The sequence below is a fragment of the Orycteropus afer genome, unplaced genomic scaffold, assembly GCF_000298275.1.
Source record: "Orycteropus afer afer isolate SDZICR_OR568_19922 unplaced genomic scaffold, OryAfe1.0 scaffold00013, whole genome shotgun sequence".
In the NCBI taxonomy this organism is placed as follows: Eukaryota; Metazoa; Chordata; class Mammalia; order Tubulidentata; family Orycteropodidae; genus Orycteropus; species Orycteropus afer.
This window is the reverse complement of record NW_006921600.1, coordinates 7,139,530-7,159,329: the sequence shown is the minus strand read 5'-3', so window position 1 is coordinate 7,159,329 and position 19,800 is coordinate 7,139,530. Positions and strand designations below refer to the sequence as shown.

The 19,800-nt window shown below is 39.1% G+C and overlaps 1 protein-coding gene across 1 annotated transcript in view; it reads left to right on the top strand.

The window, feature by feature from the left end:
• CENPF (centromere protein F) overlaps positions 1–19,336 on the top strand; it is a 97,323-nt gene extending 77,987 nt beyond the window's left edge. The window contains exons 15-20 of the mRNA XM_007952589.1: positions 883–1,059; positions 1,601–1,762; positions 9,264–9,426; positions 10,310–10,777; positions 12,419–12,597; positions 19,136–19,336. Of these exons, the coding sequence (XP_007950780.1) occupies positions 883–1,059; positions 1,601–1,762; positions 9,264–9,426; positions 10,310–10,777; positions 12,419–12,597; positions 19,136–19,336 (1,350 nt within the window). The remainder of the gene's footprint in view (positions 1–882; positions 1,060–1,600; positions 1,763–9,263; positions 9,427–10,309; positions 10,778–12,418; positions 12,598–19,135) is intronic.
• Positions 19,337–19,800: the final 464 nt, after the last annotated feature.

Below are 19,800 nucleotides of genomic sequence, written 5' to 3'. Positions count from 1 at the left end.
TTCTGTGTCTGTGTTAATTGGTTTCCCTTTTCTTTGTTGAAGAGGGTCTGTGCAATCCTTCTGCCTAGTCCGCCATCTTGCCCCACCTCCCTGCAGGGCAATTTTTTTAAAAAGATGTTTCTATAAGCTTCTGCCAAAACCAGCATTTTGTGTTACATATGGAAAAGACAGATGTATCCAGAGTTGGGGTTTTTCCATCACTGTAGAGTGGAGGAAGAGATGGGTAGAGGAGTTGAGAGCATTTTGGAAGGAAACTTAGTGAGGGAACATGGAATCTCAGCTGTTCAAGGAAGGAAATTAATAATTCTGCTAGGAATTAAATGTACAGGTACAACTGGTGATGAGGTTCTAGGAGTTATTGCAATGGAGGTAACTAAGTAAGTGAGCCTGGAAGCAAAGGAGAGGGTATGGTTTCCGAGTGCTTTAATTGAAATTTCTCTTTAGTTGAGATTTGGAGCTCTGGTGGCACGGTGCCTAAGGCATTTGACTGCTAACCAGAAGGTTGGTAGTTCAAACTCACTAGCCACACCTCAGAAGGAAGACTGGGCAATCTGAAAGATTCGCTGCCTTGGAAAACCAGTGGAGATCACTATGAGTCAAAATTGACTTGATGGCAGTGAGTTTGGTTTATTTTTGGTGTAGGTCTCTGTGAACATGATCTTAGTTTGTCAGTGTTGGGCTGGAGCACAGGACATTGTCACTGGAGATAAAATCACAATTTTAAGTAAATACATTTCTAAGGATTATATCACTATTCTACAGAGATTTTGCCTAGCCTGTGAGCTTTTTTTTTTTTTCTCCTCCTCAGTACTTAGTATTTCTTAAAGATAGATACTCAGGTTCTTAATTATTGCCCCGTGAATTTATTACTTTTCTGTTTAGGTTCAATTGAAGGAGCTCATGCTAGAAAACAGTGAATTGAAAAAGAGTTTGGATTGTGTGCGCAACGACCAGATAGAGAAAGAGGCCAAGAGGAGAGAAGAAATAGCTGAATATCAGATGCGGCTTCAGCAAGCCGAAAAGAAACAGCAGACTTGGCTTCTGGATACAAAAAAACAGGTAAAACGTCGGTTTGGTAACTGTGGGAGCTGGAGTGTAGGTCTACTGCCATAATAACTAATAAGGTATATTTAGCAAGATCAGTATTTTGCATTGTTAACTTATACACTCTTAAGAAGAGTAGCATCATATTAATTTCATTATCCTTTCCCTGGATGGCACATATGGTTTGCATGACTAACCTAAACATTGGCAGTTTGAACCCATCAAGTAGTGCTGCAGAAGAAAGGCCTGATAGTCTCCTTCCACAAAGATTATAGCCAAGAATACACCATGCAGAACAGTTCTATTCTGTAACACATGGAATCGCAATGAATCAGAATCAACAGCAGTGGGTTTGTTTTTTGTTTTGTTTTGGTTCCCTGATTAACTGAACATATTTTATTTTCTGATTTGAATTCTTAGTACATTTTTAACTTGACGTAGAATAGGAGAGTTGCAAAGACTATTTGAAACGGCCTTTGGAACAGCAATTTTGTTTTCCCTGCAATTTGTTTCAGCAGGTGCCTTCTGGCTAAAGTAACATTTTTTTTTGTCCTAGCATGAAGTGGAAATCCAGACTTATCAAGAGAAATTGACTTCTAAAGAAGAATATCTAAGCTCACAGAAGTTGGAAATGGATCTGTTGAAGTCCAGTAAAGAGGAACTCAATAATTCTTTAGAAGCCACCAATCAGATTTTAGAAGAATTGAAGAAAACCGAGGTATATACATTTTTTACTATTTCTTGAATTTCAGTGGTTTATTTAGATAATAATAATAATAATAAAAAGAAAACTCACTGCCATCCAGTCGATTCTGACTCATGGTGACCTCCTTTGGGTTTCTGAAGCGATAAATATTTACAGAAATGATTGCCCAGTTTTCCTTCTGAGGAGTGGCTGGTGTGTTTGAACCGTCATCCTTCTGGTTAGCAGTCAAATGCCTTAGGCATTATGCCCAGATCTCCATACAGATAATAGTATTTTGTTTTGTAATTGTAATAACAGTATTTGTAACAAAACATTTGTCATTTCAACATTTTTTACTTGTACAATTCAGTGACATTAACTATGTTCATCTTGCTGTATAACCATCACTCCTACCTGTTTCCAAACTTTCATCACCATTAACAGAAACTCAGTACCACTTAAGCAATAACTCTCTATTTCCTCCTCTTTTCAATCCCTGTTAACCAGTAATCTACTTTGGTGTCTATGCATTTGCCTACTCTAGATATTTCATGTAAGTGGGATCATACGATATGTATCCTTTTGTATGTCACTTAGTTCTCTTAGTATAATGTTTTTAAGGTTCTTCTGTGTTGTAGCATGTATTTGCTGTTGTTCTTAGATGCCATCAAGTTGGTTCCAATTCATAGTAACCCTGTGTATAACAGAACAAAACACTACCCAGTCCTGTACCATCCTCATAGTTGCTGTGTTTGAGCCCATTGTTGGCAGGCACTGTGTCAATTCATATTGTTGACAGCCTTCCTAGTTTTCACTGATCCTCTACTTTATCAAGCATGATGTCCTTCTCCAGGGACTGGTTCCTCCTGATAACATGTCCAAAGTACATGAGATGAAGTCTTGCCATCTTCGCTTCTAAGGAACGTTTTGGCTGTACTTCTTCAAAGACAAATTTGTTCATTCTTCTGGCAGTCCGTGGTATATTCAATATTCTTTGCCAACACGATAATTCTTCTTTGGCCTTCCTTATTCATTGTCCAGCTTTTGCAAGCATATGAGATGATTGACTGTACCATGGCTTAGGTCAGGCCTACCTTAGTTGTTGTTGGGTGAAGGGCCCTGTAACTAAGTTACATCTTAGTTTCTTAACAATTTAAAGAGGTCTTTTACAACAGACCTGCCCAATGCAGAATGTTGTTTGATTTCTTGACTGCTGCTTCTATGAACATTGATTGTGGATCCAAGTAAAATGAAATCCTGACAACATTAATCTTTTCTGAATTTATCATGAGATACTGCTTATTGGTCCAGTTGTGAGAATTTTTGTTTTCTTTATGTTGAGGTGTAATGCATATTGAACTCTTTGCTATTCTTCAGTGAGTGCTTCAAGTCCTCTTTGCTTTCAACAAGCAACGTTGTGTCATCTGTACATTATAGGTTGTTAATGAGTCTCCAATCCTGATGCTACATTCTTCATATAGTACATTTTCTCAGATTATTTGCTCAGCAAACAGATTGAATAAATATGGCTAAAGGATATAGCCCTGACACATACTTTTCCTGATTTTAAACCATGCAGTGTCCCCTTTTTCTGTTCCAATGACTGCCTCTTAGTCTATGTACAGGTTCTTCATGAGCACAGATAAGAGCTCAGGAGTAGCATGAACTGTTGTCCTTTGCTATCTGGTAGATAGGTGGATTGGTCCCAGGACACCAGTGGATACCATGTATTTAACTTTTTGAGAAGCCAGAAAGCTTTTCTACAGCAGATGTACTTTTCCCACCATCAATGCATGAGTATTCAGTTTAATTACATCCTCACCAACACTTGATTTTCATTTTGCTGATAACAGCCATCCTATTGGGTGTAAAGTGGTATCTCATTGTGTTGATTTGCATTTCCCTACCTAAGGCACTTGACTGCTAACCAGAAGACTGGCTGTTCAAACCAGCCACTCCTCGGAAGGAAGGTTGGGCAATCTGCTTCCGAAGTGATAACGCCTTGGAAATCCAAGGAGGGGTCACTATGATTCGACAGCAAACAACTAACTGGCTAATAACCTTAAGCAACTTTTCATGTGCTTGTTGGTCATCTGTATATCTTTCTGATGAAATGTCTATTGAAGTTCTTGCTACATAGCAGATTAGAGCAGTCCTTTCCAGCCATAGAATATGATCTGCTGGGCACATGCAGGATGATCAGTCTCTTAAGTTTACTGCTGTCACCAAACCCACTTTCCTGTGAAGTTGGGGGACAGTTGTTAGTTGTCATTGAGTTGGCTCTGACTCCCAGTGACCTCGTGTATAGTGGAACAAAATGCTGCCTGGTCCTTAGCCATCCTCGATGTTGTGTTCCATCAGGTTTTCATTATCTAATTTTTAAAAGTAGATCACCAGTCCTTTCTTCCAAATATGTCTAAGTCTGCAAGCACTGCTGAAACCTGTCCACCATGACTGACTCTGTTGGTATTTAAAATATCAATGGCATAGTTTTTAACATCATAAAAACATATGAGCCGCCATAGTACAACAAACTGACAAATGAGTGGTGGGGCAAAATACCTTGCCTAGGGACATGTATGTATCACGCATGTATTCTCTTCCTTTCCATATAAGGATCATATAACATTTTCTTTAGGAAAACACTCATTTACCCTGAAGATGGTGCTCCTTGGAAAGAGAAGATATATTGATTTCTGTAAATATTTCATAAAATATACCACACAGTGTGTATAATAAAGGGAGCCTGGTAGCGCAGTGGTTAAGTGCTTGGCTAGTAACCACAAGCTTGGTGGTTAAGACCCACTAGCCGCTCCATGGGAGAAAGATGTAGCAATCTGCTTCTATAAAGATTATAGCCTTGGTGACCCTATGGGGGCAATTCTACTCTGTTCTTTAATGTTGCTATGAATGGAATTGACTCATTGTTATTGAGTTTATGTATAATAATATTGTAGGAAATAAATACCTGCCAATAAAACAAAAATAAAACCCCAAACCCGTTGCCATGTAGTTGATTCTGATATATAGCAACCCCCATTGGGTTTCCAATTCTGGAAAATGTTCATGTGTGCTGGAAAAGAATATACATTTTGGTGTTGTTGGGTGAAGTGCTCTGTAGATGTCTGTAAGTTCAAGCTGGTTGATCATATTGTTAGTTCTGCATCTTTGCTGAGTTTATATGCAGTTCTATCTTTTATTGAAAGTAGTGTATTAACATTTCTATTACTTTGGAGTCATCTATTTTTCTTTTCACTTCTGTTAAAGTCTACTTTATGTATTTTCGGGCTCTTTCATTGGGTGCGTAGATACTTATTATGATTATGTCCTCTTGTTCAACTGATCCTTTAATCATTATAAAATGTCCTTCCTTGTCTCTCATGGTCATTTTTGTCTTATTGTCTATTTTATCAGAACTTAATATTGCCACTTCTGCTCTCTTTTGGTTGCCATTTCCTTGGTATGTTTTTCCCACCTTTGATTTTTAGTCTAATTTTGTCTTCGTGTCTAAGGTGAGTGTCTTGCAGATAGCATATTGATGGGTCATATTTTCTTATCCAGTCTGCAGTTCTCCATCTCTTGAGTGGTGCATTTAATCCATTGACATTCAGTGTAATTGTTGACAAGTATGAATTTATTGATGTAATTTTGTTATGTGTTCTTTTTGTGGTGTTGCTGACTTCTTTGTTCTGTCTAATTTTTTGTGTTGAGCTCATTTTGTTTATGAGTCGTTATTATCATCTCCTTCATTGCTGTTGTTTAATATTTGCTAAATATTTGTGCTTATCCTCTTTTTTATTTTGATGCAAAGGTTTATTATCTTTCTTTGAGATTACTCTGTAATTTAGAATTTCTTCCCAAGTTTAAAACAGTCTGTTCCAGTTTGCAATTTTCTTGACTTTCTCACCATTTAGAAGTTATGTAACTGTGCTATTTATTCCCTATTTTTGGTTTGTAGTTGTCCTCATTTACCAATTGATGTCTCTGGTTCCCAGTTTACAGTCTTGTAAGCTTATTTTACTTTGGATACTTCTATAACTGGGCTGGGTTATGTCATCATATATGCTAATCATCAGTTGTTTGCTGTTGTTAGTTCTCTGTCTGAAGGATTCTCTTTGGCATCTTTTGTAAAGTTGGTCTGGTTTTAGCAAATTCTCTTAATTTCTGCTTATCTGGAAACCTCCTCATTTCATCCTCACATTTGATAGACAATTTTCCTGGATATATAATTCTTGGTTGGAAATTTTTTTCCTTCAGGGTTTTGTATGTATCATCCCATTGCCTTCTTGACTGCATAGTTTCTGCTGAGAAATCAGGGTCTTATTAGTTGCCCTTTGTAGGTAACTTTGTTTTTCCCATGCTGCTTTCAGGATTCTTTGTCTTTGGTTTTGGTGAGTTTGCTGGTGATATGTCTTAGTAATTTTCTTTTGGGGGCTGTCCTATTCGAGGTTTGTTGAACTTCTTGAATGGATGTATTCTGGTCTTTCATCATATTAGGAAAATTCTCTTCCTACAAATCTTCAACAATTTTCTCTGTGGTTTTATCTTTCTCTTCTTGTTCTGGAATTCCGATTACACATAGGTTATTCCTCTTGATGGTATCCCACATGAATCTTACTAATTCATTATGTTTTGATCTTTTGTGTGATTGATCCCTTAACAAAGTAGTATTGAGATATTTGTCTTTGATCTCATCAATTCTGTTTTCCATTGATTCGATTCTATTCCTTTGTCCATTCAATGTGTCATCTATTTCTGAAATCTTAGCATTAATCTTCTGTACTTCTGTTTTTTGTTTTTGTATCATTTCTATTTTTTTTTTCTAGAGTTTTGTCTGTGTTCTTCTTAATTTTGTCAGTGTTTTCCTTGATCTTGTCAGTGTTTTCCTTGATCTATCTCTCAATCCATTTAAGGTACCCAAATATAATTCTTTTGAATTCTTTTTCGGGGAGTTCCAATGTTCCTTCTTCCTCAGGGTTGTTTTCTGGGTTTATATCCTCATCTCTTGTTTCTACTACTTTATCTTGCTTTTTTTCTGTGGATTGTGATGGTCTCTCTGAGACATTGTGGTAGTGTTGTATTTATGTTTAATTTGTCATGGTATGTTGGTGTGATTCACACAAGATTATTTTTTTGGTTTTTTCCTTTATTTGGTTTTGATTTATCTGTGTGAGCAGGGTGCTGGGCTCCTCTGTTCGCTAGTTGTTAGCACTTAGGCATTCACCACCTATCTCCTGTGTGATAGAGAATGAGAGTGTGTGCATGGATCTCCGTTAGGTGTTCGTAAAGAGCAGATGAAGGTGAGTTGAGCTGCTATTGGCTGCTGTCTATTGTTTGTCAGTTGGTGCAAAAGCAAGTGGTGGCCCTCACTCAGTGTGTACAGCTGCAGGAGGTGCAAGTATGATTGGGTTGTGTGGGAATGATTGCTGTCTCCCACTCAGTTAGACTAAATAAATAAGTAAATAAATAAAACACCAAAAAACAAAAACAAGAGAACAAAACACTCAAAACCACATAAACAAAGAGGAACAATTGCCAAAAAAGAAAAGAAATGCGTTAGATAACAAGAAAAATTTTCAAAATGTATTAAAAAAGAGGATAAACTAAACATAATAAGAAAAAAAGAAAAAAAAAAAAAGTATGAGGGGAGGGCAGAATGAGAGAAAAGAGCAAGAATAAAATAATAGATAGAACTGCAAAAGGAAAAACAAGGGATGGGAAGAACCAAAAGAAAGAAAAAAGAAGGGAACCAGGAAAAGGAAAGGAAAAAAAGGGGGGGAAGAAAGGAAGATAAAAAGAATGATTTAAAAACAAAACTGGGGCAGGGGGTGTGGGACACAGCACCCTAGCTCTGCCAGGGCAAACACATCAAGAAGGTGGGTGGAGGCAGGGGGATGGTCATACTCCTGTTCACCAAGAGGACGCAGGGGACAAGAGTAACAAAGGGAATATCATGCCTCTCCAGTCGTCAGTCTCTAGTGTGGTTGTCCATGCTCTGCTTGGCAGGTGGGTCCCCTCCCAGGTCATAGTCCAAGCAAGAACACCACCTGCACACACTTAAGAAGGTTGTGCCGGCTGCTTGCAAACATCCAAGATGGTTGTACCCCCAAGACAGTTGTCAGCAACCTACAGGTCCGCCTGTCCTCTTCCTCACTGTTCTCCCTTCTGATTGTCAGGCACCAATGCACTCTTTGCCCATGCAGCCTTGGTGAGCAGAGCTGCTTTTTAGGTTGCGATGGGGAAATATTCAAAATCACTGTGCCCTCAGGACAGCTGGCAGTCTGCAGCTCCATTTGTCTTCTTACTTACTTTCGTTCAAGTTCTACTAGTTGATATTTAATCTTCTTTATCCTTCCCTTCAAAGCTCAGGGTTCCAAAATCATCTTCTGTACTGGTTTCCATTGGTTTCTCATTGCTTTGTTGCAGAGGGTCTTCGTCGCTTATCTGCCTATTCCACCATCTTGCTGGAACTCCCAGATCCCATATTACTTTAATCAGGTACCAGCTGATAAGCATTGTTGAAATTGAATTAAATGGGTATCTAATCCAGTTATTGTAGGAATCAGAAATAGAAAAGTCTGAAAGTATAGAGTTACTTCTACATTGTTAATAAATATTTCGAGGTGAAGCATACAAAACACATAAATAGTAACATCTACTTGATTCATGAATATGATGCTCAAATTATTTTCTTGTTTTTCTTTTTTAACTGTTTGGTCTGCCTTTATATATTCATGATCCCTTGTCAAAAATTCTTTGAGTTAGATTGTTTTGGAATTTTGTATTTTTAAAAATATTTCATAATACAGTACATATGCCATATATTGAATAATATCCCAGTGAGGTCTGGAGCAACATTTCTTATTAAAATACTGTCATATTTCTGTAGCAATATGTATGGATATTCTTCTCACAAAATGGGATAAAGAATTTAAATGCTTTCAGATCTCATCATGTCAGGTTTTGCTTCTAAATTATTTTCAGAACTTCTTTGAATTTTGGAATTATGGATAAGAACCAAGAACTTGTACTGCGGTGAAGTGTCTGACACAGCTCTCCCACCATTCTGTCCACTTTCTACATAAACTTGAATTTGTATTGTGAGCTGCAGTGTTGGCCTTCACTTGGTGTCACTATAGAACAAAAGCCATATTAGGTATTGAAATTGTGGGGTAACACAAGATTACAAATAGGAACACAGTTTTCTCACTGAGAATTCTTGACCCATCAGGAATATGTCTTTGGACACTTTGAACCTTACCTGGAACGTCTGAGTCCCACTGATGAACCACAGATATAGTGGGCTACTTATAGGGTATTGTTTCAGAGCCTGTGATTTATGCTTGTAAGGGAGTGACAAAAGCACATTGTTTATTGGAAGACTTGTTGATATCATGCATCTTTGCAAGTTTTGTCTGAATATAATAATTCTTACATTTAAAATACATGATTCTTAATCATTTCTTAATAATTTTGCTGTCTGTTCATCACAAGAAATTTCCAGATTTTAAATGGAATTACTTTTGTTTTGTAGATGGACAATCTAAAATGTATTAATCAATTAAAGAAGGAAAATGAACATGCCATGGGGAAAATAAAGCTATTGATCAAATCCTGTAAACAGCTGGAAGGGGAAAAGGAAATGTTGCAGAAAGAGCTGTCTCATCTGGAAGCTTCACGAGAGCAGCAGAAAGCAGGTGGGTGTTAACTGGGGCAGATCAGTCAGCCAACATTATTTTCCAATAGTGAAATAACATGCACATGGTGTATGTGGATTAGAGTGTTTTTTGTTTTCTATAACTGAGTGCTGATTTTTTGCAGCTATTCATCTTCCAGTTTCTGAATTTTATACTCAGCTTGGGATCATTAGGGGATTCAGAAGGAAGCCTGCATTTTGAAATAGAATTATCACATCTTCTGCTCTATGAAACACACAAACAACTGGCTTTTGGGAAATGAGTTGTCCCAAGAATCATTTTTCATGTGGATGTTCATTTAAGTAGTTTCTTTATCGGAGGCAGAACAGCATGTGAGTTGGTATTGGTAATTTGTAGACAGATGATTCCGGTTCTCCTTGGCCAGCCCTTGTGAGTCAACTAAAAGGAAGGGATAGGGGATTTATTTTTGGGTATGTGGGCAAAATAAAAAGAAATGACAACTCTCTTGTCACTTTCCTCCACCAGAGTAAAATCCTCTTAGTCCGAAGGTCAGTGGCTCCTCTGACTCCTCCCTTGGACCATGGATTGGCAGGGTGGCTCACCGGTTTTCCTGTTTTTGGAAGGGAGTTTGGAGTAGATTTGAGGTTTCTTGGTTGTAATCTCTGTGGAAGCAGATCACCTAGTCTTTTTCCTGCCGAGCTATGGGGTAGGTTTGAACTGCCAGCCTTTTGGTTAGCAGCTAAGTGTTTAACCATTTGTGCCACCAGGGCTCCTTGTACCTTCATATGGTATTTCATCCTACCAAACAAAAAAACCAACAACAACCCAAGAACAGATGCAATGTTATCTTTTTTTTCACAGTGACCAGTGTTCAGTAGACAAGCATCAGGTTACTTATTGGTGATGACTTTATTTTTGATAGGTACTATTGTGGATGCTAATATAGATGAATTAATGGCTGAGATGAAAGAACTGAAGGAAACTCTTGAAGAAAAATCCAAGGAGGCAGATGAATACTTGGATAAGTACTGTGCCCTGCTGATAAGCCATGAGAATTTAGAAAAAGCTAAAGAGATGCTAGAAACACAAGTTGCTCGTCTGCATTCTCAACATAATCTCCGAAGTTCTCCTTTGCCAAATTCAGCTGTTCCAGAACCATCTCCACTCCCTTCTGTTACTGAAAGGAAGTTATCAGCTGGCCAAAATAAGGCTTCAGGCAAGAGGCAGAGGTCCAATGGCGTTCAGGAGAATGATGGAGAATCAACGCCATCCACACCAGAGACTTTTTCTAAAAAGAGTAGGAAAGCAGCCAGAAGTGGTGTTCAGTGTGCAGGTGACACAGAAGACATTGAATTTGAGCCAGAGGGGCTTCCAGAAGTTGTAAAGAAAGGTATGCATAGTTGAAAAACAAAATTATTTGTGCCGTGTTGAAACTCCAGAATGTAAAGTTAATTCACATTTAAAAAGAGAGAAGTGTTTATTTTTTAAGTTGATGTACAACATTACTAACTGACCTTTGGGAAGCGTAGTGATTGGTTTTATGTATATATATTTAAATATATGTCTTCCCTTACTATCATGAGAGAATAACTAGGATTTAATTACTTGTGTTAAACTCCAAAAAAAGCTGGTAAATTTGAAATATAACTGTCAGATACCAGTTTAGAACTCGATATTTCTATGTTGAAAACTCCCCGAATCAAGGACACCCTTGTAGCTTTCCTAGCTTGGGTCATACCTGACCCTAGCGTTAAGGTAGTGGGTGAGCTGGAGATGGTATTGATGATGCTGGCTCCCTCGCTAGAGCCACTTACTACCTTTTTCTTTCTGTCTTTTTTATTTTTTATTTTTAAACCCAGTGCTTCTCAAAGTGTGGCCTATGGACCTGGTCCAATCTACAAAAAAAAAAAAAAAAACTCAACCTCACTGCCATTAAGTTGTGTCTGACTCAGCCACCCTATAGGGCAGAGTAGAACTGCCTCACAGGGTTTCCAAGGCTGTAAATCTTTATGGAAGCAGACTGCCTCATCTTTTCTCCTGTGGAGCAGCTGGTGGGTTTGAACTGCCACCCTTTGTTTAGCAGCCAAATGCTTAAACTACTCACTGTGCCACCAGAGGGAGAAACCATTTATTATTGGTCTGTGAAAAACGAAGTGCAGAAATCAGGAGTAAGAGTTCGGAAATTTTCAGAGTAATCTGACATTGTTGCAACATCCAACAGCATGGTCACTTTTCTGTTGCTTTATTCTTACTGTATTACACAAAATTATCATTCATCAACAGAGTGGAAATTACATACATATATACATACATGAATGAAATCAAAACTGGTTTTTTGTGGGTTTTTTTTTTGCCATAGATAGTTTGAGAAGCAGTATTCTTAGTAACTTTAGCCTCAAAATGGTTAGCACTGTCTTTCTCATTGCTGATTAAAAAAAAAAAAAAAAGCCCCAAATCACTGCTTTAGTTAGCTATTGGTGCTACTCTAGAGCCTGTGTGATATATGCTGTTTTTCAGTATTCCTGGGGGTGACTGTATCCTCTAGGTCATCAAAAGTCACGTCAATTCCCTCTGTGGAAGGAGACTTTGAGCAGCAGGAGTGAAATCATTCTCACTAAGGTCCTGTCTCTCCTCCAGCCTAGTCTCTAAATGACAGCAGTCATCTAAACTGGCCAGGAAAGCCACCTGAAGTACTTGTTACTGTTCTTCTTTCTCCCACTTTAAAAATTTTAACTGTAAGGCCTGCTAGTGTTCTTCAGATATTAGAAAAATGTGAAGTAAACCATCCACAGAAGAAGCAACAACAACAACAAAATTTCTCTTTAATGTTCCCCCCCCTTTTCCCATTGTGGTTATTTATTTTTTTACAAGAGAAACACTGTTACTTTAAAAATTTGGTGACTCTCAGGACAACAGTGACCCTTATCTTTGTTAAAACTTTAGCTGGTGATTTCATTTCAAGTACAGATAAATTTGGACTTATCGCTGTTAATATCGAGCCATGCTGACAGTAAACTTTTTTTGGCTTTAGGTTTTTCTGATATCCCAACAGGAAGGACAAGCCCATACATTCTGCGGAGAACAACCATGGCCACCAGAACCAGCCCCCGCCTTGCTGCACAGAAGTTAGTAACATCCCCATTAAGTCTCCACAAAGAAAATCTTGCTGAGACCTCCAAACCAACAGCTGGTGGCAGCAGATCACAAAAGGTAAACTACTGCGTTTATCACACTGTTTGGAATGCAGGAAATGGCGGTGTTATCTGAGTGAGGCCCAGACTGTGTGCCCTTTGACTCAAGAGCTCCTACTCTTCAAAGTCTGACCTTCTTTTCAATGAGTGTAAATAAGTCAGCAGAGATGAGAGTTTCGGGCAAGCCTGAGGATAAGCATTGCATTGTCCCTGCTACACAATCTTGTCCTTGACCAGACGTGCCACTTATAAATAGTTGCTTGGGAAATGGCATTGTTAGATCCAAACTCAAAGGATTTGTAAGAACGTTCCAAGCATTACTGTTGAAAGATGTGAAAAGGTGGTTTTCCTTTTGGCTGCAGACACTGGTCATTGCTTGTTTTGCATGTTTTACTCTCACCCATCTGCCCCCCAGCTGCCTATGCTTTATGTTTTTATTAATAATTTACATTCTGGCAAAAGCACATGTGTCAATAGATGTCTAAAGAATGGAGCTCTGTGTACAGATTTCTCTATTTTAATGGTTGGGGATAGGGATAGGAACTTAGTCACCTCTGTATACCTTGCAAATAGCCTAGTAAATGCTATTTAAACTATAACAGTTGCTTAACTAATTGCTGCGGTGTTGATTCCAGTTGCCAGCAACACTATAGGACAGAGTAAGACTGCCTATAGGGTTTCCTAGGCTGTAATCTTTCCAGGTACAGACTGCCACATCTTTGTCCCATGGAGCAGCTGGTAGGTTTGAACCACTGACCTTTTGGTTAGCAGCTGAGCGCTTAACCACTGCCCCATCAGGGCTCATGGATATTTATTCCTATTACTGTTTTCCGTATTGTCAGCTACCATTTATGTTTGCAAAGCATATGTAAATAATTTAACCCTCACATTTTATTTTCTCGTTTTGTTGAACTCTCACAGTAAGCAGCATTATAAAAGGATGAAGAAAGTGAGACTCAAACATTTAACCCTCCCAGCGTCATTACCTACTCTCTCTCAACCACACAGTCTTGCTATGTCTACTATATCAGTGTTTTTCAAGCTGGGCACCACAGGGATATTGCTGGTTGTTGGCGGAATAGCTTCAACAATTTTTAAAATTTTGTGTTTTTACTTTAATTGCTCATTTATCAGAGTATGATTAAGTGCCATCTGATTATCCTGAACCAACAAACAAAGCTTCGAAATTGTAGTAACCCCTGGTCGTGTAGTGTAGGAATCATATGTGAGTGAATAAGCATGCTCCTCATTAGGGTTTTGGATATCAGAATACAAAAACACTGGTAATTAGCTACATCAGAACAACAACAGACCTGCAAATTTATTTGCTTTTGTTGGTATGTAAAACTTATAGCCAAAAAACCAAATTGACTGCCATCAAGTTGATTCCAACTCATAGTGACAGCCATGGGTTTTCTGAGGCAGTAAATCTTTACAGAAGTAGATTGCCCCATCTTCCTTCCACAGAGCAGCTAGTGGGTTTGAACCACCAACCTTCTGGTTAGCAGTCAAATGCCTTAGGCACTGCGCCACCAGAACTCCTTTTAGGAAGAAAAAAACATTATAAGCACTAATGAATTTCTAAATCAGTGGCCTTTGAGTCAACTCATGACAGCCTCGTGTGTCAGAGTAGAACTGTGCTCCATAAGGTTTTCAGTGGCTGAGTTTTTGGAATAGATCGTCAGTTCTCTCTTCCAAGGCACCTCTGGGTCAACTTAACCTCCAGTTTTTGGTTAGTAGCCAAGTGCATTAACCATTTGCACCACTCACGGATTAAGGGCCTAGTGTTATATTTGTTTGTAATTTGCATTATAATAAAATTTTATTAATTCAGGCATGAGGAAAAGAGGTCTGCAATTTCTTTGCATTCATTAAATGGGTTCATCCATTATATTAGAAATATTCTACCATTTGTGCAAAACCTCTCCCCTTCCTCCCCCTGCCACCAAAAACATGCACACTTCTTCCCTTTCCCTCCCTCTCCCTCCTTCTCTCTCTCACTGCCTACTTACTTTGGTTTGGATTTAAATTTTGAGTCTTGGCAACAAAAATATACCCTGGATAAAATATATTTTCTTTGCATATATGTATGTATATAAATATACACTAGAGTGTGTACTGGAATAAGTCCTGACTTTCCAATGTTCACGGGAACTGCTGTTTCTCCTTAATGTAAGCTATGCTGCAAGGAGTGATGCTACCAAGCTAGACCAAAGCTATTTACCTCAAGATAAACACTGAAGTGCTATACAAGAGTCACATTTGGATTCTGATATAACCCCATGCTATCAAGTTGATTCCAACTCATAGCCTTCCTATAGGACAACTGTCCCATAGAGTTGTGAAGCATGTAAATTTTCACAGAAGACTGCCACATCCTTTTCCCAAGCTAGTGCTTTTAACCACTGTACTGCTATGACTACTTATATTGTGGTATAACCAAAATCCACTGCCATCAAATAGATTCCAACTCATGGTGAGCCCTCAGTGGGTTTCCAAGGCTATAAATCTTTATGGAAGTAGATTGCCTCATCTTCCTTCCACAAAGTGGCTGGGGGTTTGAACTGCTAACCTTCTGGTTAACAGCCAAGTATCTTACCCAGTATGCCACCAGAGTTCCTTTAGATTGTGGTATAGGTTGTGCCATTTCCTTAGATGGATGACTTTTACCCACCATTTACCCCACAAAAACAACCCAAACTCACTGCCATTGAGTTGATTGTGACTCACAGCAACCCCTTCTTGGGTTTCCGAGGCAGTGTCTCTACGGAAGTAGATTGCCCAGTCTTCTTCCGAGGAGTGGTTGGTGGGTTTGAACTGCCAGCCTTCTAGTTAGCAGTCAAATGCCTTAGGCACTATGCAGCCAGAGCTCCCATTTACCCCACAGTCAGTACTAATCCATTCCTGCCTGTCTCACAGTTGTGAAGATCCGATATTTCATTCTCTTAAAGAAGAAAACACCACACATAGCTACCGCTTCTGTTATCTTAAGGTAGCTCGTTTTAATAAAATTACTTACTTACATATCTGTCTTCTAATTTACAGCATGAGTTCTGTGAAGTTACTTCCTTTGCCTATGATTTACCTGTGCCCTGTGTCTAATACACATCTGACATTCACAAATTTTTGTTGAAAGAATGAAACTGCTAATTTAGCTTGAAGTAATCTTGTACTGATGTAACTGCAATAATAGATGCTTAGAAGTATGTTAGGAAATCATCTTACGAAATCACCACAAGGGTCACTTTTTCTTCTTTTATGAGGAATTAATGGCAAAAGCCGTTTTTTATGTGGTGTTTTAAAGTATTATCCAGGAAAAAGAGCTTTGCACACTAGGGGGCCTGCTCTCCACGCTGCTGTTGAATCTGTTGACTACAGAATAGTAACCATGGTTTCCCATAGGTTTGTGTTCTGTGCATTCGCCACAGGCAGTTCACTGGGCATCAGCAGGTATGAGTTGCTAAGCAGTTATGTGTATCCCTGCAAATGAATGGGGCTTGCTCTTGAAAGGCTGTGTAGTAGACTCTATCACTAGGTTCAAGCTCTTCAAAACCAGCCTAGTGATTTTTAATTTTAATTCAGCATTTTCTGAATCCTGTAAACTGCTTGCCTCATCTGTTAAGCATATTTCATCATTCGGTTTTAAAAATAAAGAACAAGATCTCATTTCCTAAAGCTCTTAGTTAGAAATTCAAGATTTTGAGCTCTCCTCTGATGTGATTGGCTGAATTTTTTGAGAGGCGATCCCCTGGGTCATTTAGGAGGACCTTTAGTGACATCTCACAAGTTTAAAGGAGAAAAATGGGTAAAGTGTAGATTAGATGAGGTTCATCTGCCATCTGTTATGTCTCTGAGAAGAGTCAGCCCAGGAGCACCTAGTGTGCTGGGGGCCAAGGGAGTCAGGGACTGAGTGCCGACTGGATCTCCTGAACTTGGGCCAGGTGGTCTGGCCAGAGGACCAGGCATCATGTTGTACAGCCCTTTATGGAATGCAGGAGTGTTGTCAACGCAGCATGAGTCAGAAGTTTAGTGAGCGCCTTGCATTTCTTTCTATGAGTGAAGTTCTCACTGAACCATGCACAAACTTGCTCTCTCCTCATTGTGACCACAGATGTTTAGAGTGTGAGTGTACTCACTGCCGTAAACGTTCAGATACTTGGTGAATTTTACCTCATCTGGTTATGTGGAGCCACTCTTTGTGTTCTTAAACACGAAGTGATCAAGAAAGTTGTAAGTTATAAGGTGATTCTGATGACTGTGCAGATGATGAATTAGAGTAGGAGAGAATGGGACTACGGAGTCCTTTGCCATAAAATGATGGGGTTGCATCTAGAATGGTGACAAGTCAGGAAAGAAGAGAATGTGAGTCATTTTAAAGGAACAAAAAACAGGACTTAGTAACGGATGGATTAGAGAGTGATGTGTAGGGAGAACTTCAAGATGATAACCAATAAATTCAGTGATAGAATTCTTGCCTTCCACGATGGAGGCCAAGATTTGATTCCTGGCCAGTGCACCTGGCAGTGGAGGCTTGTGTGTTATGATGCCTAACAGGTTTCATTGGAGCTTCCAGACGAAGACAGATGAGGAAGAAAGGCCTGGCTACCCTACTTCCTAAAATCAGCCAGTGAAAACCCTGTGGACCACAGTGGGTCAGTCTGCAGCCAGTCATGGGGATGGCTCAGGACCAGGCAGTGTTTTGTTCCATTATGCTTGGAGTCACTGCAAGTTTTAGGCTGACTTGACAACAGTTACTAACACCACCACCAACTAGTAGGCTGACTAACCAATACGAGGATCAAATCCACAGTTTCAACTCTGATCACTATAATTTTCTCAATTTAGTATCAGAGGAGTCAAATCTAGAGGGAAGAAGTGAAGGAGTATGTTTTGGCCATTTAATTGGGATTAGTAAACAATCTTACTGGCTCAAGTTCTCTTTTCTTTGTGTGATGTCCTGTTTCTTATGGTGAACTTGAAGCTTTGACTCAACTCTCCTGCATCTCATAGGTTCAAGGGAAAAGCCTGTCTTTGATAACACTATTCTACTTGAAAAAAAAAGAAAAAAAGTACCAGTAAAGTGGTTTTTTTTTTTCTTTCAACTTTACATGGACGGTAATTTTCCATTAAGTCCGTATTCTTCAAGAGCTGCTCCTTTTCAGTGTCCTGCATATAATCTGATGTAGAGGGAGGCAAGCTTTCCACAATTTGATCTGTTGGCCAGATTGACTATGTTTTCTGTAATGAAAAGTATTTAACTGCCTTTTAAAACCACATACTTCCTATGGAAAGAATATAAATGGAAAAATAATTTCCACTCGTTTTTCTTTTGCTTCAGAAGGAGGTTACTGGAAGCCACTTGCTCAGGCAGTGAATTTTCTGTCAAATAGTTACTTCTCGGCATCTGTGCTGAATACGTAGCAGCCCTTGTTACGAGGTTTCTTCTTATTTCTTTTAAAGACCCTCTTCTTACTTGAATGTGTTCCACTCCTGCATTTTACTTGGTTAAATGAGGCTTTTCTCTACTCCATTTGTCTTGTTCCCCTTTCTTTTTCATGAGCCCATATCTTTTTTCACTACTTAAACCTCAAAAAAAACGTTGACTTTACCCAACCACCCAGCTCTCACACATACTTCTTAATTCTCACATTTTCTGGGAAGCCTCTTTCATTTAAAGGATAGGAGTCAGAGAGAGGATTTGTTCTTTCTGGACTTTATTGTTAGATAGCTGCCCTTCTGCCATAATCCAGATCTGCTATGGAAACAAGCATATAAATAGTGTCACGTGAGGATCAAGTCCTTGGTCTTTTAAATGTTGATAATAAAGCTTTTAGCCAATGAAGGTAGCATGACTCATTTGATTATACTCATTTTGAATGACCGCAGGGGCTCAGTTAGAACAAATGGTGGCAGATATGGGTTTTCACTGAGGGAAAACTTTAGAACGCAGTTAGTGCACCAGGATTTGTTGAATGTTCACAACGTATTTAAGCATATTCCACACACTGGGGATATATCACAGTCCCTGGGTGACACAAACAGTTAAGCACTCGACTATTAGTTGAACGATTGGTGGTTCAAACCCACCCATTGGTGCTTTGGAAGATAGGCCTGGCAATCTGCTTCCAGAAGGTCAAAACCTTGAAAACCCTATGGAGCCGTGTTCTGTACAAATAAGGTGACTGTGAGTCAGAACTGATTTGATGGCAAAGGAACAACAGCAACAATCAAGGATACATCAGGTAAATAAAACAGTCTCTGTTCTCTAAGAGCTCACCTTAGGCTTGGAAAATGTGACCCTTGCCTTGGGAGAGAGTCTGTAGCCATCAAAGTGTAGAAGGAAGGCTATAAAATGACTTGTCAGAGATCATGTCTGGCGTCCTCCTAGCTTTTCTGTTAGGTATGGATCCTGTTCTCTGGGAAGGAAAATACTGAAACTGAACAACTTCTAAAGAGGAAGAATTTAACTTAAAATTCAGTGAGATATGTATTTTGTTTTTCATGTTGTAGAAATGTTAATGTGGTATAAACCTCTAACAAAGATGTTTGTGTTGCAGGTCAAGGTTGCTCAGCAGAGCTCAACAGACTCAAGTGCCGCCATCCGAGAATCCAGCACAAGATCTCTCTCTGTCAGAAACCTTCCTGAGAGACGTTCCACTAACAGCCCCAGGGAGGGCCTGAGAGCCAAGCGAGACCACTGTGTCCCCAGCCCAGAGGCGTCTGACCTCAAGAACAGTGAGAACTGTAGAGTCCAGTAGAAGAGACCCCTACCTGTGTGTCAGGAGCCCTGGGGAAGGGCATTGGTTGGTTGGAGAGCAGTGCCCCTGCTGGAACTTTTCCTTATGAGCAGTTCTTCAGTGGGAAGAAAATGACAATTCTTTATAAATCTAGATCAAGTGTACTCTTTCACTCTTCCCTGTGTAAATATTGGGAAGATTTGGAAGGACGGTTTACCTACTCATCACTGATATTCCTCTAATATTTTGTTTTTGAAAATGTTACAACTAAATGGCAAGTACCATATCACATCTGTTTGTGAATTTTACTCTAAAAAATACAAAACACATTTAATACTTTAGATTAGCAGCTTCTGGGAAAATGTGAACTTTTGCTTTATGAATTTCCTATGTATAGCATTAGGGACAAAATAGTTTTAGATCAAGAATATCTTTGAGCTGAGTAAAATGAAGAAATACTGTGTTACGTGTTTTTTAAGGAAAGC